Genomic DNA, 27,436 nt, shown 5'->3' with positions numbered 1-27,436 from the left:
AAATCGGCAAGTACCATTCAGTTCAATTCAACAATGGATTCATTCTGTCTGGAGGGTCCTCTCTCATTTGTATTGTTTGTGGTTTGCTCCCTCTCGGTTTTAAAGTTTTGTTCACACCATAAAAGCACACATAATATCGGCAGGTAGTGCAGACGCACAATTTGCGTGAATAGCAAACGATTAATGAGGACGAACGCTTCGACGAGGACGAACGTCAGTTTGCGAATCGATTCCAATGCACGAATCGTCGCACGCCTGAGTCTCAACTCCCCAGAGCGGAGACGTCATCACTGCACTCAGGTGGAACGCCCGGCCCCCCATTTTAAAAGTCGTCGCGTCTCCCCCCCCCGCCACCCCCCGCCACCCACGAAACTCCAAGCTCGTGCCACGCAGCACGGGACGCACGGACGGACTGCGTCGGCAAGAGCCGGTCGTGACCTCGGACTCCCATGTTCGACTCCAGGTCGGCGGTGCCGGAGTGGCCACCCGGCGCACCGCGCGCTCAGGGCTTGATCTCCAGGATGGAGGGGTTGGTCTCGAGGATGGCGAGGATGACGCGGTCCATGTACTGCCGCAGCTGGTCGTTGATCTCCTCGACTTCGTGCAGTGCCGCCACCACCTGCGGGAGACGGGGGTGGTGGTGGTGGTGGTGGGGGGGAGGGGGGGTAACAGCCGCGCATCTCACCGTGAGCGGTGGGACAGCTTTGATCTATTCATAATCAACGTTTTTGGGTTTAGATCGCGTTATTTATAAATGTGTCGTAACCCTCCACCACCTGACACGGCCAATCAGTAAAAAAGTGTCACGTTGACAAAAGACAAATAGTTCACTGCTTTAGCCCACCGGTGTGTTGAAGCATGAAACCACAACATTTACAATTTGAGTACGACGTTTCGCTGGTAATTGCATCCAGCATCATCGGGCAATTCGCCAGAATGGTGAGGCTCTGCTCTGTCTCCCGTTCTTATATAGAGCAGCAGCAGGGTGACGTCATCATTAACTCATTAACTCATCTGGTGCAAAGATTTGATGGGGGGGTTATTGTAATTATATACTAGATTGGTAATCAGGCTATTGTTACGATGCGAGTTGTAGATTAGTAATCATTTGGAATGTGTTTTATTGTGATTATGCTACATTAGTAATCAGTTAGTGTTAAACTGAGCTTTGATCTACTCGCAGACTCAGTCTAGTCGACGAAGGCCTGTGGAATTTCAGTCGAGGCCGAGTCTATGCATTTCACGTCGTTATTCTCTTAGTCTCATCGCCGAACGCTCTTAGTTGGTAATTACTGGTGTGTGAGATGCAACATTTTACCAACAAGTTGTATCAGGTCAGCCAATCGGTAAATTCAGTACAGTATATATATTTTGTGTGTGTATATATAGCCAATTATAATTTTGGTCTTCCTCAGTGCACTGTAGTGTTTAATAAAATGATGAAATTATCTTAGTCTGTGTCTTCATTCAGGCTTGTTACATTTCATATCACCATGGTTAGTCATGCTCTGATCTTTGGTGGCGAGTTACAATCATTGCCAGGATGATGAGGCAGTTCATGGGCAAACGACAATCGTTCAACAAGTTTTCGCTTACCGATCAGTTTTCTCGGAAAGCATCTCGCTCGTCAAGTGAGATACGCCTGTAAGATGTTATGTTTGGCTGAAAGGAGATGATGCGCTTAGCGAGTGCTGTCCATGGTTCTGAATCTCTATAGGCGAGCGCTGTTATTGTTTCTGCTTATAGGAGGACACTGTACTTGGTGCTGAATCTATATAGGATGGCGTTGTCCATGGTGCTGAATCGTACTGGTAGAAACCTCCTGGTTACACCAGCCCACAGGGGATTATTGTGTCCGTCCATCCGTCGTGCATCCAAAAATGGGAGGGGTGGGGCTGGGTGGAGAGGGGAGGGGCTGGGTGGGGAGGGTGGGGAGGGGCTGGGTGGGGAGGGGAGGGTGGGGAGGGGCTGGGTGGGGAGGGGCTGGTCACCTCGTGGTGCCCTTATAAAACTCAACGTTTAACCTACTCACGCCGGCTTGTGCCCGCCCTCACAGTCGGCCATATTTGCGGAATACACCACGCCGCCGTTGACCCTGGCCATTGACCGAGCAACCCAACGTTCCTACCAGCTCCCTCCACAGGAATGTGTTTATATGAGGTCGTTGTCCATGGTGCTGAATCTCTATTGGCCGGCGCTGTCCTTCGTGTTTGCTACTTGGAACAGAGTGTGTGCCTTCAAGGTGCTGTGAATGTTGGTGTAGCTATTCAATTGTGCGCTGGTGTGCTGTGCTTGTTGCTGGTGCTCGCTCGCCTCTTCGTGAGTGGCGCCGTCAGGGTTGCTCGCTAGCGCCTGTGAGCGCGTGGGCACCGACAAGAGGCTCTTGGCACCCTGCAGACTCGTGCTGATGATTTGTCCGCTCAGGTCCTCGTTCTGCTCCTGCAGACGCTGGCGTTCCTGCCACGTGTACCATAGGATGCCAACAATGATGCACGGGTGGGTGGGTGGGTGGGTGGATGAGAGGGTGGGTGGGTAGGTGAGAGGGTGGGTGGGTGGGTGAGAGGGTGGGTGGGTGGGTGAGAGGGTGGGTGGGTGGATGAGAGGGTGGGTGGGTGGATGAGAGGGTGGGTGGGTGGGTGAGAGGGTGGGTGGGTGGGTTGGTGAGAGGGTGGGTGGGTGGGTGAGAGGGTGGATGGGTGGGTGAGAGGGTGGGTGGGTGGGTGGGTGAGAGGGTGGGTGGGTGGGTGAGAGGGTGGGTGGGTGGGTGAGAGGGTGGGTGGGTGGGTGAGAGGGTGGGTGGGTGAGAGGGTGGGTGGGTGGGTGGGTGGGTAAGAGGGTGGGTGGGTGGTTGGGTGAGAGGGTGGGTGGGTGGGTGAGAGGGTGGATGGGTGGGTAAGAAGGTGGGTGGGTGAGAGGGTGGGTGGGTGGGTGGGTGAGTGAGAGGGTGGGTGGGTGGGTGGGTGGGTGAGAGGGTGGGTGGGTGGGTAAGAGGGTGGGTGGGTGGGTGGGTGGGTGAGAGGGTGGGTGGGTGAGAGGGTGGATGGGTGGGTAAGAGGATGGGTGGGTGGGTGAGAGGGTGGGTGGGTGGGTGAGAGGGTGGGTGGGTGGGTGAGAGGGTGGGTGGGTGGGTGGGTGGGTGGGTGAGAGGGTGGGCTGATGATAGAGAGAGATCGAGAACATAGGTGGGTGAGATGGTGGGTTGGCAGGAAGGTGAGTGGGTACAGGTGGATGGGCCAATGAGTGTGTTGGTGTTTGTGTGATTGAGTCAGGGAACAATTGGAGGTTGGGTGAGGGGGTGGGCTGGTGAATGAGTGAGTGGGTGAGAGTGTTGTAGGCAATTTAGTGGGTGAGAGTGTAAGTGAGAAAGTGGGTGAGAGGGTGATTAATTTATCAGGATGGGAAGTTGAGCGAATGACATGGTAGGTAGTTTGGCGGGTAAGAGGCATGTTCGGTAGCTCGGAGGTAAGACGTGTTTTGGTGGGAAGGCGTGTGGGTAAGTGTATGGGCCGTTTGGTGGGTTGATAAGGTCGGTAGGTGGTCTAGTGGATGACAGGGTGGGTGATAAGGTAGATGAGTGGGTGTGTGAGAGAGTACGTGGGTGGGCGAGTGGGTGAGAGGGTGGATGAGAGTTTCGGTGGGCGACAGCGTGGGTTGGCGGTCGAGTTGGTGACGACGTAGGCAGCGGTGTGAGAGGGTGGCCATGCCAGGCGAGGAATCCCATCGCCGGCGGGGGTCTCACCTGCCGAAGGCGCCGCACTTCGTGTTCCAGCTCCACCTCGCGGGTGCGCGCCTGGTACTCCTGCAGGCCCGTGCTGGATCCGAGCCTCCTGCGCGCTCCTCCCAGCGCCGCGCTCCGCTCCGCCTCCAGCCGCAGCAGCTGCAGCCCCTCCAGCTCCCGCCGCAGCTCCTCGATCAGCTGCGCGGACGCGGGCACGAGCGGGGTGAGACGTGCGAGTGGGCGTGCGTCGTCAGCGCATGCGGCTGTCGCGTCGAGAACGCGCGCGCGCGGTCACTCGTCGCTTTGGATAACAGCTGCGATGGGTGAAACTCGCTCCGACACGTGTCTCAGTTTACCTTGCCATTAATACTCAGTCCTCCGAATTCTTACGCTGACGCTGATCCTCATGATAACGATGGTTCTAACTCTAAGCTTACGACTCTCCCTTTGATGCTAGCCATAATCCTGACCCTAACCCTCCTGATCTTCACCCTGGATGCTCACCTTAACCCAGACCCAACTCTGATTTCAAACCCAGATCTCAATAGGGACCATGATTTTAGCCATAAATATGAATCTGACCATAACTCTGATCTCAACCCAAACTCTGACCTTAGTCCTGATCTTCACCCAGACCCATATTCTAACATTTTTGTCACGAACCTTCCTCTGACTTGAACCCTATCCTTGACCCGTACCTGTGCCCATGCCCTACTGGGTCTCGTGCCCCACTGGTGCCCGAGGTCTTTTGGTGCCCATGCCCTACTGGTGTCGTGCCCTATTGATGCCCGTGCCCAAATGGTGCGCTGCGTGCCTCGTGTGTGGCCACGTGCTCGTGCTGGAAGCGCTGCTCGTCCTGCCGCAGTTTGTCGGTGAGCGTGCGGCCGAGCGTCACCTCCTCGGACAGACGGCACACGGACTCCTCCAGCCGCTCCGCCAGTGCCTCCTTCTCCTGCACGGGGATGCGTGCACACAGCAAGAAGAGCATTTGGTGTGTGCAGGACAGGCTGTGCTCACTTATGTGTACGTGCATGAGTGCGTGCGAGTGAGTGCGAGTGTGCACGTGAGCGCATGTGTGCATGTGCATAAGTGCATGTGAGTGTGTGTGGGGGGAGCGGTAGTGTAGCAGTTAGCATGCTGTGCTACGAACTCAGCGACCTGAGGTCAATTTCCGCTCATGGCAAATGCCGGTGACGATTATCTGAACCGGTCCCTGGGCCACCCCTAGGTCGACTCAGCCTCAAATGAGTACCTGGTGCAATGTATAAACATTGCCATTTGAAAGACAAAGGCAGTTGTGAGTGGTGCTGGCCATCACCCCGCTCGTGTGCCGTGCCGGCTTTCATGTTCGCTCGCGAACAGCACTTGCCCGAACAGTTTGTTAAGGCTATACGGGGGACCTTTGTCTTTTTGTATGAGTGCTTGTATATGTGTTCATGTTTGTTCATTAGTAAGCCTTAGCGTGTTCATTAGTGTGTGTTCATGTGAATGTGTGCATTGGTGTTCGTACATGCGATAGTGCGTGCATGTGGTAACGTGTGTGAACTTGCGTGCGTGAGTGCGTGCTCACCTCCGTCAGTCTGTGTGCCAGTGTTTTCAGATGCGCGACGGTCGCCTTCAGAGCAGAACCCTCTTCTTCCACCTGCAGCAGCCTGGGATAGCAAGGCGAGGGCGAGGCTGAGTCAGTGCGTGAGTCACCATCATTGTCAGCTGCTGTAGGCTTAGCGCAAGGGTGAGCGAGAGGGGGAGTGTGCCATCATCCTCAACGACTGCCTTAGCCTGGAAGGACGATGTATATATGCATGTTGAACTTCTTTCGCACTCTACGTAGCCAACCGTGCTCATCGGAGGTGCCGGGGACGGAGGGTGAGCGAGGTCGTGAAATAGTGAATCGTCATCATCGTCATCCTCATCATTATTGCGGTGAGGATGAGTTAGCGAGCGAGCAAGTGCGCGAGCGAGCCACGCACCGCGCCCGCAGTGCCTCCAGCTCCGACACCTTGTGGCGCTCCACCCTGGCGAGCACCTCCTGGTGGCGGTGTGACACCTCGTGCGAGCGCAGCTCCGAGCGCACCTCCGTCTCCCGCAGACGATCCTCCAGCTCGTTTATCCTGCGCACGCACGCGAGCAACGGGGGCGCGCACACCGCTAGAGGGGACCCGCCGCAACCTTCGCAACAAAAAACACGTTCTTCTCCCGACGCTTTCCGACCGCGTGTTCGAGGTGTGCCGCGGCGACTCGTACAGGGCGGTAGCGCCGTTGAAGATTTGTCGCGAAGGCTCGCGGTTCAAGCTCTGCGGCCGCCCTGGTTAATACGGTACATCCCCGTTCAACACGCTACGCTTTTTCGCTTGAACGCGTTTTTTATTTTATGGAACTTTTTCACCTGGCACGCACCACGCCCGCTATACCGTGAGTCTAGCGCGTGACGGACTACTCACTACAACACGAGTCGAGCGCGTGACGGACTACTCACTACAACACGAGTCTAGCGTGTGACGGACTACTCACTACAACACGAGTCTAGCGTGTGACGGACTACTCACTACAACACGAGTCGAGCGCGTGACGGACTACTCACTACAACACGAGTCTAGCGTGTGACGGACTACTCACTACAACACGAGTCGAGCATGTGATGGACTACTTTTTTGAGCGGTGTGGGTGTTGGCAGCGTTGTTCGTTGATGCTGGGAGCTGGCACTGCAGTACTTTAGTCCTGATGCGCGCTGTGATACACGGAGTGTCTTCCTCTTCCCCAGTCTGTGTTCCGGCAGCATCTTTGTGTGCGTAGCGTCATCTCACTCCCTCATCTCTATCACTTGCCACATCTCTCTATCAAACACTTTATACTTAAATAAACGACCGTAGCATATGAATAGAAATACCGTATAAACACGACACAGTTAAAAAGTAACATGCAAACCAGTGTACCGTTCTGTCAAATTGAAACGAAAATAAAATTACGGACTGGAACGGCAATCCCCCCCCCCCCTTCACCATTATTGCTCACGGGAAAATCACTCCCCGCTCAACGCGGATTCACTTCACGCAGCGATTTCAGGAACGCAACCCCCGCGTTGGGCGAAGACTTGCCGTAGTTGCAGGTGTACCAAACCCCTAAATATCGCGACCAACGTAACCACAGTTGTCACTAACATCCGCACTGTTTCACGTGTGCACCGTCGCTGGACACCCACGGAATAGAGCCCAGCGGCTTATTGCGTCCTTCCTGGTGAAATAAGTAATGATCTGTCATTGCCATCATCTTGATACTGGCAGAAAGGAGGCCCGTAGATAAATATAATATAATCTATCTAAATCTATCTGAAAACGTGCTTTCGCAGTGGGCGTTCGAGAGCCCGTGATGTGGTTTCGGAAGAGAGTAGGCCACTTTGTGCCGGCGGTGTCAAGGTTCCTACTTACAAAAAAAAACCAAGGCCGGCAAATTTTCCGAATTGGGAAAATTCTTAGCGATCGTCGCTCCCGAGACCGAGCAGAACTCTCCCGGGTAAATACATCTTAACTGAGCACTCGACGTCCGACGTTTCGCTTCCCACACTTGCAGCTTCTTCAGGAGCTCGACGGAGCTGCTTAACGTTCTCTCAATTTCACACCAAGTTGCCGGCCACCGCCGCCCACGTCCGACGTAGTTCAAGAGCACGCGCTGCCCAACACGAACCCACATCACGGAGGTGACATGACACAGTCACGAAAACCGACGCAAAACAGCGTCATCTCTTCTCCCCGTACGTCGGTGCCGGGGAGAGGTGGGGCGGCCGAGGCACGGTGCTGGAAAATCATCCCGCCCCACGTCCCCCCGCACCACCATCATCTCGTGTCGTGCAGCACTCGTAACAGCCGGTGTAGGCTATTACGAGTGCTCTTTGCGTTCCGTCTCTCTGCGCTTCACCGCCCCTTCCTTACCTGTGGATGAGAGTCGTGTTCTCTTGCTTGATCTGCGTCTGCAGGTCGCACGTGATGACCGAGTCGCTCTCCAGCTCCAGCACCTTGCTCTCCAGCAAGCTCATCTACGCGGGGAAGCGAGCAGGGATCGTATATCAGACGGGGTCTGCCCGAGTTCCCGGCACACCACGTCCAGTGGCAGCTGCTGGTCACGCGCCCGCTTGCTCCGATTTACCAGTCACCCGGAAAATATGTTTGCACCCGGCACACGAGATCAAGATTGCCGCCACTGAACGTAGGGAGAACATAAAAAATTAACACGATGGATTTCGCTGCACCGTGCCCTACAAGCCCACAGCTTGGGCCCTTGCGGCGGCCTTTAGCGCACACGGCGGTCGCCCTTCCGAGCAAAATCCAGGCTCCAAGCCACTTAGCTTCTGAGACCTGACGTGATTGGGTGCATCAGGGTGATTCGGTTCGACAAGGTAACGTGGTGGTGTTAATGCCAGTGACGTCTTCTTGCGTTTCCCATCAAAGACCTTTTTCATCCGAGCCACGTGACCACTTGGTCATCACAAACTCCATCCAGTCCAATCGGAATTCTCACTTTCCCCGTCTGTCCGTCACAAGGGGACAACCCTCAACAACACGGAGGGACGGCTCTCTGCTGCGTGGCTCCGCAGTCCCACGTGGTAGCGGTGGCACGCACACCAAGTCGGTGCCACATCACGTTGCCAAGACGTCCATAGCCACCCCACCAGCATGTTGAGCCTGGTGCAAGACAAAATCTGCATAGCTGGTGCCCACATGCTCGTATGGCTGACCATGGGCTGTCGAGATGTAAAGCCGAGTCTCAAACTATGGACCATGTAAACTAAACTAAAATATATATCTTTTTTTACCAGGTAAGGCCCACTGAGCTATGTAGCTCTTTTTTAGAAGCAACCTGGCCACAAATGATAGCTCAACTAAGTGGCTCTTGTGGACATTAATAGTGGCAAAATACTCTAAACTCACGTCGATTCTAAATGTGGAGGGAAAAACCAGAGGGCCCAGAGAGAAATCCACGCGACCACGGAGAGACACGCAAGCTCCAAATATACAGCAGGCGTCAGGGTCACGATCGAACCCACAACCTCCTATATTCCAGGCGAGGTAGTAAACATCTCGCCACCGTGGGACCCTTTAGTAAACCGCTGCAGTCTGCGCCCCGTCAACCGAGAAGGAACGGCAAAAACGACACGAACTCCTGAAGCCCTCTTGTCGTGGCTAGCAGCAGCAGATCTCCACATTGGCATTTATCTCCCGAACCACAGTGCCACCATGCGCAAGAATGGAAATTGAATCTTGAGTCCCACACAGTGGTGACGATAGTGACTATGCTGCTGTTGCTGCTGCTGCCGCCGCTGCTGATGACTCCACTCACCCTTTGGTTGACCTCACTCCCCGTGTCTGGGCTTTCCCCAAAGAAGTCCTCCTGGTTGCTGCAGCTCGCCGACTTCCTGTGTCCCCCGGGCAGCAGACGCCTGCACGGAGAAGACAACGAGAGGACGTGTGGCAGCGTCGCGGGGGGCACGAGCCAAAGGTCAGCGGCGCAAAAGTCTTCCGGACGCCTGGGTCAGATCCGCACGTCGTGAAAGAAATGGGCGAGAATGTATTGCCGCGTTGCCCCGTCGATGCCGGGAAGTGGCGATGTTGCTGGCTGGTTCGTTTTGTTGCTACGAAGCGAAGGGGTCCGATGTGCAGGAGCGTTCGCCATAGAAAATAAAAGGGGAATCGCGTCGCGCTCATCGGCTCGTGAAGAAGCCAGGCTACGCTGTTTGAAAAACAGTCGTTAACAGTGGCAGTCAGAAGCAACACCATCAAAGACAAAGACTATCGCCTTTGACTGCTGGGGCAAGTGCTGTTAGCGAGTAGCGCCTACGAAGGGGGTGGGTGACCACCAGCACGCCCGGCCGCCTATGTCTCCCCCGGTGATGTTTTACACACCGCAACCATCACATACACCATCACACACACACACCACTAAACCACACGCGTAGCCGAACCATCGCGGTTTCTCATGCAGTCGATCCGACACAGCGATCACGCACGGCTCAATCAGAGCCCTCCCCCGTGTTCTCACGCAGTAGCCCCCCAAGAGCCACTTTGTGCACGGAACAAAAGCCAAGGCGGAGACCTCAACCACAGCCACCCCCTCCCTGCCCAGACCCAACAGCCCTAACCAAAATCCCACGCCTCTCAACCTGAGATGCGCTGTCCCCCCAACCCACCCACCCACATCAACCCCCTTCGGATCGCCGTCGTTACCCAGGGGGGTATCCCAGCTCGAACGCGCATCACCACGGCCCCAGCCCGTCTAATTGCTTAAAGTGCTCACGGCTCTGGCAAAGGCATAAACCACAGCACAGTCATCCTGTACGGAGAGCACCGCGCCAGCGCGCGTGTATGTGCGTGCGTGTGTGTGTTTCTGTATGTGTGTGTGTGCATGTGTGTATGCGTGTGTGTGTGCGTGTGTGTGTGCGTGTTTCTGTATGTGTGTATATGTGTTTCTGTATGTGTGTGTATATGTGTGTGTATGCGTGCGTGTCTGTATATATGCCTGTGTATGTATATATGTGTGTGTCTATATGTCTGTGTGTCTATATATATGTGCGTTCATGTGTCTGTGTTTCTGTATGTGTGTCTGTAAATGTGGGTCTGTAAATGTGTGTGCGTGTGTGTATGCGTGTGTGTGCGTGTGTGTCTGTCTGCATATATACAGTATGTGTGTCTATGTGTGTGTGAATGTGTGTGTGTATGCGTGTTTGTGTCTGCATATGTGTGTGTGTATGCGTGTCTGTGTGTGTGTGCATGTGCAGTGCATGTGTGTATGCATGTGTGTGTGTCTGTCTGCATATATGTGTGTGTGTGTATCTATATATGTGTGTATGCGTGTCTGTGTGTGTGTGTATGCATGTGTGTGTATCTGTGTGTGTGTGTATGTACGTGATAAGGAGCTGATCAGCAGAGGCAAGGCCGTCTTTGTTTTATCCCATCCGCGGCACCACGAGGCCACCTGCCCGTCCTCTCCCTGCCCGTGCCGCCGGCTCCCCCGGCCCCTCTGTTCTCCCTGCTCCCAGCGCTGGGCATCGCAGCCTCGGCCACTGAGGTGTGGCGGAGACGATGGGGGGTGGTGGAGGGGGAGGAGGATGATGATGATGGTGATGGGGAGGGAGGGAGGATGGCGATGGGGAGGGCATGCGGAGCCCGAGGCCCGTGAGAGGCCCTCTCTGGGCGAGTCGCGGTACTGCAGCGACCAATATCATCCACCAATATCATCCATAATCCAGGTTTTTTTTGGGTTAGATCGCGTCAATATATAAACCCGCCATCACCCGACACAGCCAACTAGTAAGGGTTGTCACGTAAACAGAACGTGGCCAATTCGTTACTAGTACAGCACACCGGTTGTGTGTTGGAGAGCCAAGCCACAATTGTAAATATTGTGGCTTTGCTCTGCAACACACCGGTGTGCTGTACTAGTACATAATTGGCGTGATTCTTCTTCTTGGTTTTTTCGGTAAAGTCACGTAGAAGGGAAGTAATAAAATAATAAAAATGAAACATAATAAAATAATACAATATAATAATATGGCGTGATTCTGTTTACGGGACAACCCTTATTAATTGGCTGTGTCGGGTGGTGGCGGGTTTAACGACCCATTTATATATTTACGCGATCTAACCCAAAGAACCTCTAATACCACCGCTGGTTTCCTTCATCCATTGTATGGCGAGATCGTCCTCGCCATGCGAATGTGGAGTTTCCAACACTGGCTCGTTCGTGTACAGCCTTGCCTCTTGGGTGGAGCAGTAGCACAGTGATTCGCGTCTATGCTGTGAGGCAGCACCATGGTGGTGAGATGTTAACGACCTCGCCTGGTATACAGGAGGTTGTCATTTCGATCCCGACCCTGACGCCTGCTGCTGTATATTTGGAGTCTGCGGTGTCTCTCTCCCTGTGGTCGTGTGGATTTATCTCCGGGTCCTCCGGTTTAAGGGTATTTGGTTGCATTACATTTTCACATGACGACAATCCACTTCGTTGAGCTATAAATTGTGAAAGTCAGGTCGCTTTTAAAAACACATTCCTGCGGAGGGAGCTGGTAGAAACGTTGGGTTGCTCGGTCAATGGCCAGGGTCAACGGCGGCGTGGTGTATTCCGCAAATATGCCCGACTGTGAGGGCGGGCACAAGCCGGCGTGAGTAGGTTAAACGCTGAGTTTTATAAGGGCACCACGGGGTGACCAGCCCCTCCCCACCCAGCCCCTCCCCACCCTCCCCTCCCCACCCAGCCCCTCCCTGCACGACGGACGGACACAATCATCTCCTGTGGGCTGGTGTAACCAGGAGGTTCCTACCAGTAAAATATCTACGTACCTCAGTGGGCCGTACACCTGGTAAAATAAAAATAGCTGCGTGTTGATAGTCTCCCCCAACATGCAGAATCAACACGCGTTTACAGTATTTGGCTGCTGCTGCTATAAATATCCACGTGGGCGATGAGTCACTTGGTTGAGCTATCCTTTGTGATAGCTAGGTCGCTTTTGACAAAAAAACAACAGCGACAGTGTGTGGCTCAGTGGGCCTTTACCTGATAAAATAAAAAAAATTCGGCGACACGATGATGAGGTGGAATAGCTCACAGCGTCCTCGTGCGGTTGGCGAGTGTACTCAGCGCCGCAGGGTGAACATCACCGCGAGATTCCCATCCTGGTGCGGGTTACGGGGGTTGGGGTCGGGAGCCATGCTCACAAACAAGCCATCTGCTCACATTTGACTCGACACCCTTGGTGCGTTTCCTTTTTAAATCCTTTATATTAAGTTCACTTGCCTGCTTGCTTGCGCGCTTACGACCGTGCAAATCTTTCGGTCGTTTTTTAACCCACTTCCCGTGATCCAATCGAGCTGACATTTTGCACACAGACTCGTTGTGCGTGACAATGTATTTTCCTGAAAATTATTTTCCAAAATGTTACCCTTTTTAGGAAAAAAATATATATATTTAATTACCAATTGCTTAATGGTGGCAGGCAATCATCTGACCCGTAGGTGGCAGCCATCTCAAGCCAGAGGACGAGAGGACTCTTGCCGCCACGCATATAAAGGATTTATAGTGAAAAACTTAGTTTTTACGGGTTAATTTTTTTTCAATAAAATAACTTGTAAAAAAAAAAAATTGTTATTTACCTCGCAAACGCTTTCGTGGATATCCTCTGCCTCGGTCTGAAAACAAACAAACATAACGTGAATTGGCGTAAACTGTGTCGGTAGTAAACCCATGAGCAACAGGCAGTAAGCAGCAGTAGCCGGGTGTCTACTTCCAAAGGGTGAAAACATTAAGGGATCTCACCCACCTCACAGGAACAAATCTCACCGGAGCGCTGACCAAGCCTTCTAAAGCCCCCCCCCCCCCATCACCGCCCCCCCCCCCGACACATTCCCCTTGATCGCCCTTTCTCAAATCCGCTCCGGGATTAGGCCCCGAGAGCGCGCGTCTGGAACGGCCTCGCGCGTCGCTTGGAGATGGCCGAGCCGTGGCCCACTCCTCAGTCTCTCTCTCTCGCCCTCTCACCCAGTGAGGTGCAGCTGGGTGAGTCTCCTGTCGAGCTCCTTGAGCCGAGCGATCCTCTGTCGGCAGCAGAGGCAGTAGGAGCCCTCGCCGTCGTCGCCATCCTCGCCCGGCGCCTCCTCCCTCCCGCCCGGCTCCCCCGCGCTGGGGAGACAACGGGGGGCCGCCGTTCGATCGTGATGAGCAGTGATGGTGATGATGGCTGACGATGGCTGATGATGGTGGCTATAGGCCGTCCATCCTATCGCCGATGGCATTAGGGGAGATTTGTGGCATACTTGGTGTGCCAGAGCGAGACTCGACCCATTCGGTGGAGACTCACATAGAGACCGCGAGACTCACATAGACAGTAATAGACTCACATAGACACCACGAGACCCACATAGACACTAATAGACTCACATAGAGACCGCGAGACTCACATATACACTAATAGACTCACATAGACAGTAATAGACTCACATAGACACCACGCGACTCACATAGACACTAATAGACTCACATAGAGACCACGATACTCACATAGACACTAATAGACTCACATAGAGATCGCGAGACTCACATAGACACTAATAGACTCACATAGAGACCGCGAGACTCACAAAGAGACCAATATACTCACAGAGAAACCAATATGATGCGCCATCATTGAGTGTGCATCATATTGACGATGACATCTCCCAGCTACCTTGAAACCCAGCGGGTTTTGGAGGTTTGCAAATTTATATGTAATCCATCAACCCTTTCCTCCAAAGCGCTGGATCGCAGGTGTGCAATCAGACAAGGATCCCCCATATAGCCTTAACAGACTGATGGGGCAAGTGCTGTTCACGAACGCGTATGAAGGCCAGCACAATACACGTAGGGATTGGTGGCCAGCGACACGCCCGACCACCTTTGTCTCCCCAGTGGCGAAGTTGACACACCGCACCAGGTACTCATTTGAGGTGTGCCCAAAAACAAACCGTGCACAAACCATTCAATGTAACCTACGGATGCTAACGAGCAAAATTATACGCGCGTAGAATTTTGCTCGTTAGCATCTATCGATTAATAATTCGTCACATCCGTCGCGAGCAGTCAAAGGGTCACGGCGTAGCGCGGTGGCACAATCGGCGCGGCGCTCTCTCTCTCTCTCTCCGTGCCTCTCACCTGGCCGGGCTGGAGGTGGAGAACCGCGAGCCGTAGGATGGCGCCCGGAGCGACCAGGTGTCGCTGGCGGAGAGGTCGTGTCTCCGAGGTGCCCTCACCGCCGCCGCCGTCGCCTCCTCACCGTCGCCGCTCTCCTCAAACTCCTCCACTCCGTTCACCGCCGGTTTCGGCTCCGGGCCGGTCCTGTTGGGCCTCCCCCACCCTTGGTCGTCCTCGCGATGCCCCGGCACCGCGTGGTGGTCATGGCGGCGGTGGTCGCTTGCGTGATTGAGACCGCGCGTTTCAGAGGGCGCAGTCCCCGCGCCAACTTCAGAAAAGTCGCTGACGCCGGTCAGGCTGTCTCCCGCCACGAAGGTTCGTTCCACCCCTACGGCGCTAGCGCCTCTGTCCTGAGCACCGTCCGGATCCCGTCCTCTGCCGGACGTCCGTGGTTGATCTCCATCGCCAATGTGGGACGAGTTCCAAAGACCCTGGCGGGACCCAAACTCGAACCCGGCCTCCGGGAGGTCACCGCGACCGACGGCTCTCCGAGACTCCTCTCCTTCGCCCAAATCTCCCGTAGCTTCTCGCTGGTGGCGGTCGCTGCTGCCCGTGGGTTCCGCCGATTGACTGAAATAAATAGAAAGGTTTTTTCGTTTGTAAGCTCAGCGATTTCCAGAGATGAATATGTTCGCTACGATAATGCATTTCATTCACTCATAGGCTGGTTTTGCTTTAGTTATAATCATAATAAATAAAATTATTTACCCAGGAAAACCTCATTCTCTTTGGCTCTTTCGGTAAAGTCCGTCCCACCTGATGACGGACGCTTGTGTTGCACCCGAAACGTCGTGATTGATTTTATTTTCTACCCACGTGACTTTACCGAAAGAACCAAAGAGTATGGATTCCTGCAGTCACGAAAGCTTCAAATCAACAGGAAAACCTCGTCAAGTCTAAATCATTTTTTTGTTTTGTTTCAGGAGGGTCCTCCTACATTGGGATATTTGGTCAAATTCCATTCACGATTGCGTTTGGCTTCACATGCGAGTAAACTAAAGAACCCCGGGGGGAAAAGCCATTCATGCGAGGGGGGTGATGCTCCAACGATCCTAGCTCCTGGCAATCGTTCAGCACCGTGCCGCCAATGCCTGGCAAGCCTCCCAGGTGGTCATCCGTCCACGTAGCAACCAAGCCGTCTGGTGCGGTGAGGCTATGTGTAACGTCACGGATCACCGTGCGGAGTCACTCTGTTCGACCTCAGAGGCACCGGGGGCTGGGTTGCCCATGGAGGTTCATGGTGGGGGGGCGTCAGGGACGCTGACCGCTGAGATGCTGGCCTCAAATCTGAGTCTCAGAAGCACTCAGAAAGAGAGCATGTAGGATTTTCACAATTCCACGAACGCCCTTCGCGTTAACCTTGTGAATTTAGTGGCTGATGCAAGTAACGTAAGAAGTAGTTCTTTCAGGGTCCCCAGCCATCTTCCGGGGCCATTCCCTACGACAAGGTAGTGCACTGCTCACTGCGATTGTTTCAAACGGACGTGTCTTCGTGCTACGTGACATGACCACTGGTTGTACAATGGAGATATAAAGAGAGAGAGAAACTAAATTCGATCGTTATTTTTAAGGAGCCGTCGGTGAGAATGTATGCAAAGAACCCGCACAGCACAGGTTGTGATGTCGACACGTGCAATACAAAACACATAAGTACAGAACATGCAGCCCACTGCTGGAAGCTGTATGACCATACTTCACCAGGACCGGTCCAGGTATCCCTCTTCAAGTATGTCTGTTCACGGTGACCTACAATCGTAAAGCCTCGGCTCGCCGGGGTTCATGGCGCGGTGCGCTCACCGCTGCGCCGCCACTCTCCACGTTGAATCCCGCCCGTGTTTCTCGCCCCTGCCACCGTCACGGGCTCAGCGACGGGCCCCCGTCTAAGTTTGTGTTGGTCACGCGCCTGAAATCCGATCACCGACGGCTCTCGTCGGCGAAATCCCGATTAATCTCGGGCACGCTCGCTCGTTAAGGCGGCGTGGAGGAGGTGACAAGCTGCCAAGCCAGCTTGTTAAGGGAGGCTCCGTTGTGCTACGGGATTTCACCGCGCGAAGAATCGCGTGCTGCTACGCGCACGCAAAATGCGCGTGAGCGCGTGCGTGCATTCTAACACATGCGCCCTCGTGTTCCAATACCCACGCAATCCTTTGGACGGACGCACGTACGCGCGCGCTGATGGACATGATGTTCCTCAGGCGCAGCTTCTAGCACACGAATAAAAAATATAGAACCCCACTGCAGCTCACAACAAGACACTCACTCACTCACCACACTGCAGCTCACAACAAGACACTCACTCACCACACTTGCAGGTCATCCACTCATTTACCCACTCATTCACTCACCCACTCACTTACCCACTCACTCACCCACTCACTCACCGACTCACTCTCCCACCCACTCACCACACTGCAGCTCACAACAATATACTCACTCACCACACTGCAGGTCATCCACTCATCCACCCACTCACTCACCGACTCACTCACCCACTCACTTACCCACTCATTCACCGACTCACTCTCCTACTCACTCACCACACTGCAGGTCTCAACAATATTCTCACTCACCACACTGCAGGTCTCCCACGCATTCACCCACTCGCCCACCCACTCACTCACCCACTCACTCACCGACTCACTCTTCCACCCACTCACCACACTGCAGGTCACAACAATATACTCACTCACCACACTGCAGGTCACCCACGCATTCACCCACCCACTCACTCACCCACTCACTCACTTACCCACCCACCCTCCCACTCACTCACTCACTCACCCACCCACTCACTGACTCACTCGCCCACTCACTCACTCACTCAACCACTCACTCACTCACCTACCCACCCACCGACTCACCACACTTCAGATCACCCACTCATTCACCCACCCACTCACCAACCCACCCACCCACTCACCCACTCACTCACTCACCCACTTACGCACGCATCCACCCACCCACTCACCACACTGCAGGTCACAACAATACAGCCACTCACCACACTGCAGGTCACCCACCCACATACTTACCCACCCACCCACTCACTTACCCACTCACTCACTCGCTTACAAACCCACCCACTCACACACCCACCCACTCACTCACCGACTCACTCACTCACCCACTCACTCACCTACCCACCCACTCACTCACCCACCCACTCACCAAACTGCAGGTCACAACGCAAATTGCTCTGCTTCTTCCCTCTACCTGCTCCACTTTGGAATTCCCTCCCATCATTTTCTCCGATAATAACTTTGCTCCATTCAAGAAACGCCTTAACCCTAATACGTCTTACAACTTGAATCGCGCTGCTTGTTTCTGGCCGCTTGGCTATTGGGGGTCTATGGGCTCCTGAGCTCAGTAATAATTAAAAAATAGAGAAGAATAAAGGCAGCGGAGCTTGGGATCGGTCACTCGTTCCCAGCCCCCATGGTGACCCCACTTCGGCAACCCCTCCAGCTTCAAAGCCGCTGTCTGCTGTCACTGCAGCAGCCACGAGGTCACGCCAAAGTCGCGGTGTTGTTCGCCAAACAATTGCCGTGCTTGTGACAACACACTCGCGCGTGCGTGTGCGCGTGTGCGTGTGTCCAACTATTTTGTCGAGTCAGCCCCGAAAGGTGACCTCCACTCGTGGCTTGAGAAGCGTTCAAGTTAATACAATAGGCCGAGTTCATTTAATATACAAAATTCACGCCACGGTGAACTCACCGAATAAACAACAGTTCGATTTGCACTATATATAGCGGTGGTTTTCTAAAGTCAGTGAGAAGTCTTTGTAAATAATGAATGGACCTGTCTCTCTTCACCAATCAGCACTGAATGAGCGTGGCGAAGTACGGTGAGTCAAAGCTCCCCCGCACAATCGACAGGGAGGAACCGGTCGAATTGAGGAGCTGCCGGAACGGGACGATCGTGGAGCGTGCCACAGCACCGCCATCAAAGACAGAGACAAAGATCCCCCGTTGAGCCTCAACATACTGTTGGGGCAAGTGCTGATAGCGAGCACCTATGAAGGCCGGCACGACACCCGAGGGGGTGGGTGACCAGCACCACGCCCGGCCGCCTTTGTCTCCCCAGCGGCGATGTTTACACACCGCACCAGGTACTCATTTGAGGCTGAGTCGACCTAGGGGATGCCCAGAGCCGGTTCAGAAAACGTCACCAGAGTTGGCCGTGCGCGGGAAAATCGAACTCGGGTCGCCGGGTTCGTAGCGCAGCGTAGCGCCGACCGCGACACCACCACCACCGCCGCCATGAAAACCTCGCCGCAGAAATAAAATTAAAAAACAAAACTCGCCTTGCATCAGAGGGGAGCGGCGCCTTGCCCCCCACGCCGCGCCCGCGGCTGCCATCGGCCGCGGCGGACGGCGCCCTCGACAAGTAACCTGCGTCCGGCGCGTGGCGGCGCGGGAGGTCGCCGCGACCGACGCGGCTGGAGGCGGTCACGTTGGGCCCGGGCGCTCCACCGTCTCGGGGCCGGTCCCCGCGGACGGGGCCCGCGTCCTCCTCCGACCCCGGGAGTCCAACTTCCGCGCGTGAGGGCGACGTGGATTCGCCGCCCATCTGCAGGTAGCCGAAGGCGTCTCCCAGGTCGGCGGGGGCTCCGGGCTCGGCGCTCGCCGCCTTGCGACTGTGCCCGGGACGGCGGTCGCGATCCTTCGGATGCTCCTCCTGACACCAATAATACGTGCAATTATTGTTATGGCTATTATTTAGATTTACGAGGCCGTGAGATATCCACGACTGGTTGAATGACTCGCGAAGCCATCGCGATGTACGTTGCACGAGTTTCACTTTCTCTTGAAAATGCTCATCAAGACGTTGTTCAGCTCGAGCAAACGTGAACAGAATGTGCAAAGTGAACAATTAATAACGACAAAACACGAGTTGGGCAGACTGAGCCGTGTTCAGCAAGCCGCCTCAACCACCGTCACGGCGCACGGGAAGACGGTTTTATTTGGCTACACGTTTCTGTGTACATGTGTGTGTACATGTGTGTGTACATGTGTGTGTACATGTGTGTGTACATGTGTGTGTACATGTGTGTGTACATGTGTGGAGCGGTAGTGTAGCGGTTAGCAGGCTGTGCTATGAATCCAGCGAGCCGAGTTCCGATTCCTGCTCATGGCCAAAACTAGTGACGGTCGTGGGTCTCCCCAAGGTCTACTCAGCCTCAAATGAGTACTTGGCGCGGTGTGTAAATGTCACCACTATGGAGACAAAGGCGGCCGGGCGTGGTGCTGGCTACCTACCCCCTCTTGTGCTGTGCCGGCCTTCATAGGTGCTCACTAATAGCATTGGCCCAAACAGTCTGTTAAGGCTATACGGCGATGTGTGTGTGTGTATGTATGCGTACGAGTGTAAGTGTGTAAGTGTGTATGTATGGATGTGTGGCCTTAAAGTGCACCTGGCCTGGCACAGGCACCGTGGTGACGTCACCATCACTTAGTGGCGAAATGGCGGGTGTTGGCATTGGTGTGTATGCATGCGCGTGTGACACGTGTGTGTCTACGTGCGTACGTGTGTAACGACTGATGTAACACAACATCTCTGATTCACGCGACAAAGGGAAGAAGGGGGAGGGTGACAACTGGGACGGGGGTGAAAGGGGTCAAGGATGTGGGGACAACCACGCCGAGAGTGGCTGGGACGTAACTCGTCATCCGCAGAGGAGAGAAGGAAGGTCTGAAGTCTGGAGGCAAAGAGGAGGATGAGGAGGAGGAGAGAATCGGCAGTCGGAGAAAAAGGAGCTGCACAGGTGAGGGAGCGACCTCCCACTGCTGCCACTGCTGATGCTGCTCCGGAGTTGTGACGCTCGTTTCCTCGTCGGGAAGCGTCTCCGTCTCGCTGGGCGCACTCTCTGAGCCCAGGTACGCGCTGTCCGTGACTTCCCCCACCTGTGCAAGGTGGGCCGGGGGGGGGGGTGCGGACGAGGAGTCAGTAGGAGGACACGGGCTCACAGAGACACACTGAGTTAAAAAGACACATGGGGTCTCGGGGACACAGAGACACACGGGGACACAGAGACACACTGAGTTACAGAGACACATGGGGTCTCGGGGACACAAAGGGACACAGAGACACACGGGGACACAGAGACACACGGGGCCTCAGGGACACACGGGGACACAGAGACACACGAGGTCTCGGTGACACACAGGGACACAGAGACACACGGGGACACAGAGACACCCCGAGTTAAAGAGACACACGGGGACACAGAGACACACGAGGTCTCGGTGACACACAGGGACACAGAGACACACGGGGACACAGAGACACACCGAGTTAAAGAGACACACGGGGACACAGAGACACACGGGGACACAGAGACACACGGGGACACAGAGACACATGGGGTCTCGGGGACACAAAGGGACACAGAGACACACGGGGACACAGAGACACATTGGGCCTCGGAGACACACGGGGACATAGAGACACACGAGGTCTCGGTGACACACAGGGACACAGAGACACACGGGGACACAGAGACACCCCGAGTTAAAGAGACACACGGGGACACAGAGACACACGGGGACACAGAGACACATGGGGCCTCGGGGACACACGGGGACATAGAGACACACGAGGTCTCGGTGACACACAGGGACACAGAGACACACGGGGACACAGAGACACCCCGAGTTAAAGAGACACACGGGGACACAGAGACACACGAGGTCTCGGTGACACAGAAGGACACAGAGACACTGGGGGTCACGGAGAGACGAGGTGAGGTCACATCCTCACACGGAGCCACTTAGCCACGGTGCTGGATGTGGTTCCCGGCCACTGACGTCAGCTCTGGCCGGGAACCAAAATGAGGTTTCATAAGCGGACTACGCTAACCACTGCGCCACCGCTCCACCCCTACTGACATTCGTGTTATTGTTGATGAATATTATTATTTTGTACACAAGCCGGCCTGTGAGCGGCATCGCTGCACTGGGAAAGCACAATGCGATCCTCTGAGCAAGGCGAACCTGAACCTCCGGATCGTGTTTAACATCGTGAATTGTGTATGAGAAGTCACGTTGGCGGATTCACGGGGAGGGAAGGAGAGACACTGCAACGTGGGCAGTGTGTTTGTAACGGTCTCATCAACATTAACATTCGTGATGATGCCACTTGTTTACCTGGGAGAGCCTCGCCGAGTCTTTAGACTCCCGTACTCTGGGGCAGCAGGGTGGCGCAACATTCACTGCAAGAAGGACATGCGTCCGATTGCCGAATCAGGTGCCTAGCTGTGAGTTGGAGCTTGCGTGTTCTTCACCTGTTCCGCGTGGGCTTTCTCGGGCCTCTGCGGTGCTTCCCATTTGCTAAAAGCACACCCGAGCATCATCGGTGTTGGCCAAATATCTCAACGTGGCATCACCCTCCTGATAAAGACTCATTGTATGCAATGTACGTGTGTGTGTGTGTGTGTGCCGTATGTTGAACTGATCTCGCACCGTACGTAGCCAACCGCACTAATCGGAGGTGCGGGGAAGGGACAACACACTAAACACAAAAATCAGTTCTAAATAAATGAGTTTCCTGGGTAACTAAGCAGTTAAAGTATGAATATTTTATTCTAAATTGAAATCTCATTTCTAAATTGAAAACGAATTTCTTTGGAACCGCGTTTTACGTTCAGTTTGTTGTCCTTCCCCCTCACCTCCGATTAGCACGGTTGGATACGTACGGTACAAAAAAAGTTCAACATACACGCATACATTTAGGGTCCTACTCTATTGGAATGTTTGGCCAAATTATGAAATAAAGTTTTGCTTTCTTGTAGAAGGAAAGTGGAGAACCTGGACACAGAACAGCATGCGTACGAGGGAGTGAACACTCAAAGTTCTACACAGGCAGATTCATGAACCCACTTGCTGTACTGCTGCTACCTCCTTGCCACCTTACAAGCCCGGCGGTGATATTTTGGGGTTTCAAAAATATATGCCACGTGTGTGAAACCTCCCTGACTTTATACTATGCAGCCCCCTGACAACGCATGGAACCACACTTGCATCATAATCCATTTGCTGTATCTCTATATTCGTGCACGTTGCACGTAGCGTATGCCAGGCAGTGGGGGCTTTGCATGTCTGTAATCCACCACTGTGGAGGCAGCAAAGTGTGGACCCATATCAACTGTCCCTTCTGTATGGGATACAGTGTTGCCCCCTTGCATAACTAATGACGGCTTGACACACTTCTCTTGAGATGGCACTTTACTGAAGACACGTTCACTTGACATCGGGCAGAGATCCCCACCGCACCTGCCCGTTTCTCCCGCGCATCTCCCCCTTATATATCTACACGAGGCCACGCCCCCCTTCCCGAACCTTCTCGCTGAATCTGGATGCTCCCTCTACCGGAAGACTCTATCATCCTCTTCCGTCGCCTGACCACGCTCCCTTCTCGAACATTCCCGTAGCCACCGGTCCCTTCGCACTCACAACTGATTCCCCATTCATTACCTCCCATGGCCACTAGTCCACTCGTACTGCAGGCTGACTCCCCTGTCATTACCTCCCGTGGCCACTAGTCCACTCGTACTGTCGGCTGACTCCCCTGTCAGTACCTCCCGTGGTCACTAGTCCACTCACACCGCATGCAGGCGCTATTGTCATTACACATGCGTGGGTTGTCTCTGAGTGCTCCGGTTTCCTCCCACACGCATAAAAAACACTCAATCATTGACTGAAAAACCTTAACATATGGAGGACTGCAGAGCTTGGGCTATTGTTGGTAGTGGCGGGTCACTACTGTCTTTCGGCTTGCCTGTCGTTCCTTGTCGATTGTGACCCGCGATTTGCACGAACAAAGACGCGGCACATAAAACTCGACGCGATTAAACTAAACATTATTCACAAGATTCCTTCACACGCCAGTGGCCACTACACTCAACTCGACGTGAAAACAACTCATAGACTCTCGAATCGAATCGAGACCACGAATGGCAACGTGATATTGCACCGAATCGCTGAGGTTCGTGGCTTAGGCGAGTGGGAGAATAGTCTGTGCCAATCGTTCAAGCGCAAACAGGCGATGCAATAACAAGGTGGTTACCTCATCCCAGTCCGGGCCGAGGCCCCCGTTGTAGCCATCACGTCGACCATCATCATCATCGCCATCATCACAATCCTCGTCATCCCCATCATGATGTTCCTTATCTGCCAGATGTGCGGTTCCACCTGCTGCAGAGAAACCACACCACGGGATTACACCTCACCACCACGTGGGAAACCACACCACGGCATCACTCCTCACCACCACGTGGGAAACCACACCACTAAATAAACTCATTCGTACTAAAAGTATCTGCTTAAAATATTGTCGGCGCATTGCGTTATTGGTAGAACCGTGGGAGGGAGGTCATTAAACCCGTAATTTAAAATATCGACTTCGTGATGCATTCCTCTGGGCCAGTTATCTTACGCCCAGGAATGCATAACAAGGATCACCCCATCATGGGGTAAGCAATACGACACCACTGCACGTGGTCATAGAAACCCCAGCACGGTGCAGGTAATACAACCACACAACTACTCCACCTGGTTATACCACTCCACCACGTGGTAGGTAATATGACCACACCACTACGACACGTGGTTATACCACCCCAAGCACGCGCATGTTGGTGAAGGCAGTGCCGGATTAAGCTAGTGCGGGCCTGTAGCATATGTTATAAAGGGGCCCTCAATTAAAAAAAACACGTAAATATTAAAACACAAATTGTTAACTTGCACAGTAAAGTAATTGTATTTTTTCATTTGCCATACAGCCAGATAATACGACAAATCGCTAACCTTAAACGCCCGGTCGTTCATAAAAGTTGAAGGCGGTATAGTACTATAGTAATAGAGCAAGTGCATAATCACTGCTCCGGAATTGATAGCTTGAAAAAAATTTGCGCGGGGCCCTTGAAAGTGCGGGGCCCGTAGCTACTACTATGTAGCAGCTACATATGTAGCTACTACATATGTAGCTACTACATATGTAGCTGCTACATATGTAGCTACTACATATGTAGTAGCTACTACCCAGGACAGCTTCACACCACGCTCACCACCGCTGTTCCGTGAGTCAATCATTGAGCCCAGCGAAGGCAGAGTGTTAAAGCGGAGTGCGCTAACCACTGCGCCACTGGTCCGCTCCAATTGTTGTTAAGGTTTCGCATAAATTCACGTCACGCAGATTCCACGGAGCGAGCTGTCTGTGACATTTGCTGAGATTTCACATCGAGTCCCCCGCAGCCTTGCTTGGCACACACACAAACACGCAGCCACGGAAAGACAAAGATCTCCCGTATAGCCTTGAGTAGACTGTTCGGGCAAGTGATGTTAGCGAGCGCCTATTAAAGGCGTGATGCTGTGGTCTCCACCACGCCCAAGCCGCATCCGTAGGGGCCATCCATAAATGACGTCACGCGATTTTGGACGATTTTTGACCCCCAAAAAGTCAGACCCCCCCCCCTCAAATATGACGTCACAAAGATCTGCCCCCCCCCCCCACAAAAAAATTAAATATGCTTCAAATCGCTTTAAACTATTGTCATTGTAGTGCGTATTTAATGTGGCGCTGCACTCTTTATTAAAAAGTCTATTTAATTATGTAGAACGTGTTGGCTATATTTAAAGTTGCGCATTGTGATGTGACGTCACATTTCTCAACCCCCCCCCCCCATTGTCAGACATCGTCACAAATGTTTAACCCCCCCCCCAGGTGCATGACGTCATTTATGGACGGCCCCGTATCCCCTGTGCCTACCGATGTTTACACATCACACCGGGTGCTCAATTAAAGTTGATTCAACCGACGCTCCCGGCCCACAACGGGTTTTGATAGAACTTATCATCATCATTATGTTAGTCGTGGCCGGGAATCAAACTCAGGACACCGGGTTAACATCGCACAGTGCACGAACCACTGCGTCAACCACTGCGCCACCGCTCCCATTGAAATGTACATGTTTGCGTGTATATATATACACACAAACACGCACACAATGCTTTAAAGGTCATCTGTGTGCGTTATGCAATCGCATCGCCTGGAGACGGCTCGAATCGCAGCCTCCGGGGTTGAGGAGACACGAACTGCGGCGAGCGAGAGAACTAATTTCACGAAATTTCAACAAAATTATTCCTCCGACGCGCCCCACGTGCCCGCCTTGCTGCCCCCCTCTGGGCGTGACAAGAGTGGTCGCACTGCTGGGCAGTCGAGGGACAGTCGATGGGCAGCCCAATGGGGTGGGGGGGGGGTTTCACCCAGCAACAACAACAAAAAACGCGAAATAGAAAAACATGAAGAGGGCCCTTGGGGTGAGGAGTAGGAGGAGGGTGGGAGGGTTAATGCTGGGTGGAGGCACCGTGAGAGTGCCGAGTTTGTCGGTGAGGTTGAGTGCCCGCGTGTGATGGTTCGTCAGGGTTGAGGAGCAGCCGTATGGCGAGGGTTGCTGGTGATGGTTCGTCGAATACTCAAGGTATTTTGTCAAACTATGTTTTTTTGTATTTTACCAGGTCAGGCCCCAACTGAGCTCTGTAGCTCTTTTTTTCAGAAGCGACCTGGCCACAGATGATAGCCCATCGAAATTGGCTGATCGTGTGGAGATTCACAGCAGCCAACGCATGTTTCTGAATGCGGAGGGGAAAAAACTGGAGGACCGGCAAAAAAACACCATGCAAACTCCGAATGCATACAGGCGTCAGGGTCGGGATCGAACCCACGGATTCCTGTATACCAGGCGAGGTAGTTAACATCTCGCCACTCTCGAGATGGCCAGGGTCAGTGGGCAGGGTTGGTGCTAGTGGTTTGTTGTCTTGTTAGGGTTAGTGACAGGGCTTGTACGAGTGGCTGATTGTCTAGTTAATTGCAGCTAGAAGCCGGACTAGTACTAGTGGATGATGGACGAGTTGACTCTAGTTAGAGGTAGGGCTCGTGCTAGAGGCCGATGGCCTAGTTGGTTCGGGGCAGAGGTCGCAACCGGGTACCCGATACCCGTACCCTACCCAATACCCGGCTACCCGTACCCGGCCGGGTACGGGTACGGGTAGCCGTTTGCGGCCCTGGTGTGCCCGGATACGGGTACAGGTAAGGAATCAAAACCCGTTTGCGACCTCTGGTTCGGGGTAGCGATCGTGTTTTGTTGGTGAGCTGGTTATGAATGGGGGTCGGTGGAATGGCGAGCACTCGTGCCTACGCTACACATAGCACGATCAGTGCGACGAATGTCTGGGAGGGATGTTTGCTGTGCGTGGGTGCGTGCTCTGCGACTCACAGCGTGAACACTCGAAATGTGCGTTGTGTCTCTGCCTGCTCTGTGTCAGAACAACAGTGCTAAGGGGTGGTGCAGTTATCCAGAGAGAGTTTGTGTGTTCACGTGGGCATGTTTGTCTTGTGTGGGGAGCGGTGGCCAATCGGTTAGCGCGCTCGCGGCCAGCACTCGTTAGTGCCTCCTGGAAGCGTATTATTAAATAATACATATTACAATTCCTTATAGGGGAAACAAATACCTAATTAACTGATTACTGATCTACAACTCACACCGTAACAATTGCCTGATTACCAATCTAGTATATCATTACAATAACCCCTCTGCCTTAAATCGTTGCACCTGATGAGTTAAATGATGACGTCACCCTGCTGCTGCTCTATTTAAGACCGGGAGCCAGAGCAGAGCCTCACCATTCTGGCGAATTCTGCGATGATGCTGGATGCAATTACCAGCGAAACGTACTCAAAAATTGTAAACGTCGTGGTTTCACACTTCAACACACCGGTGGGCTAAAGCAGTGAACTATTTGACTTTTGTCAACGTGACATTTTTTTGCTGATTGGCCGTGTCGGGTGGTGGAGGGTTACGACACATTTATAAATAACGCGATCTAACCCAACAACGCTTATTATGAATAATATTGGTCGCGAAAGCCTACGTGTTAAACTCCTGTATACTTGGCGAGGTGGTTAACATTTCGACACCGTGGCACCCTAAGGCTATACGGGGGATCTTTGCTT

At 53.6% G+C, this 27,436-nt stretch overlaps 1 protein-coding gene across 2 annotated transcripts in view; it reads right to left on the bottom strand.

Moving 5' to 3' along the window:
* Positions 1 to 371: 371 nt before the first annotated feature.
* Positions 372 to 27,436, bottom strand: part of LOC144935253 (uncharacterized) — a 43,275-nt gene continuing 16,210 nt past the window's right edge. Inside the window, exons 3-16 of one of the 2 annotated variants that reach the window (XM_078861823.1) lie at positions 23,492 to 23,619; positions 20,206 to 20,331; positions 18,732 to 19,105; positions 14,390 to 14,998; positions 13,241 to 13,381; positions 12,856 to 12,891; positions 9,050 to 9,149; positions 7,645 to 7,748; positions 5,689 to 5,829; positions 5,289 to 5,370; positions 4,533 to 4,670; positions 3,740 to 3,916; positions 2,314 to 2,457; positions 372 to 619 (exon numbers count right to left, since the gene is read on the bottom strand). In XM_078861823.1, the coding sequence (XP_078717949.1) occupies positions 503 to 619; positions 2,314 to 2,457; positions 3,740 to 3,916; positions 4,533 to 4,670; positions 5,289 to 5,370; positions 5,689 to 5,829; positions 7,645 to 7,748; positions 9,050 to 9,149; positions 12,856 to 12,891; positions 13,241 to 13,381; positions 14,390 to 14,998; positions 18,732 to 19,105; positions 20,206 to 20,331; positions 23,492 to 23,619 (2,417 nt within the window). In that variant the 3' untranslated portion in view covers positions 372 to 502. The remainder of the gene's footprint in view (positions 620 to 2,313; positions 2,458 to 3,739; positions 3,917 to 4,532; positions 4,671 to 5,288; positions 5,371 to 5,688; positions 5,830 to 7,644; positions 7,749 to 9,049; positions 9,150 to 12,855; positions 12,892 to 13,240; positions 13,382 to 14,389; positions 14,999 to 18,731; positions 19,106 to 20,205; positions 20,332 to 23,491; positions 23,620 to 27,436) is intronic. The other variant, XM_078861830.1, reaches the window with a different exon arrangement.

This window comes from Lampetra fluviatilis, chromosome 1 (assembly GCF_964198595.1).
Source record: "Lampetra fluviatilis chromosome 1, kcLamFluv1.1, whole genome shotgun sequence".
Classification (NCBI taxonomy): domain Eukaryota; kingdom Metazoa; phylum Chordata; class Hyperoartia; order Petromyzontiformes; family Petromyzontidae; genus Lampetra; species Lampetra fluviatilis.
Note: the sequence above shows the minus strand (reverse complement) of the source record. Positions and strands in the feature narration are given on the sequence as shown.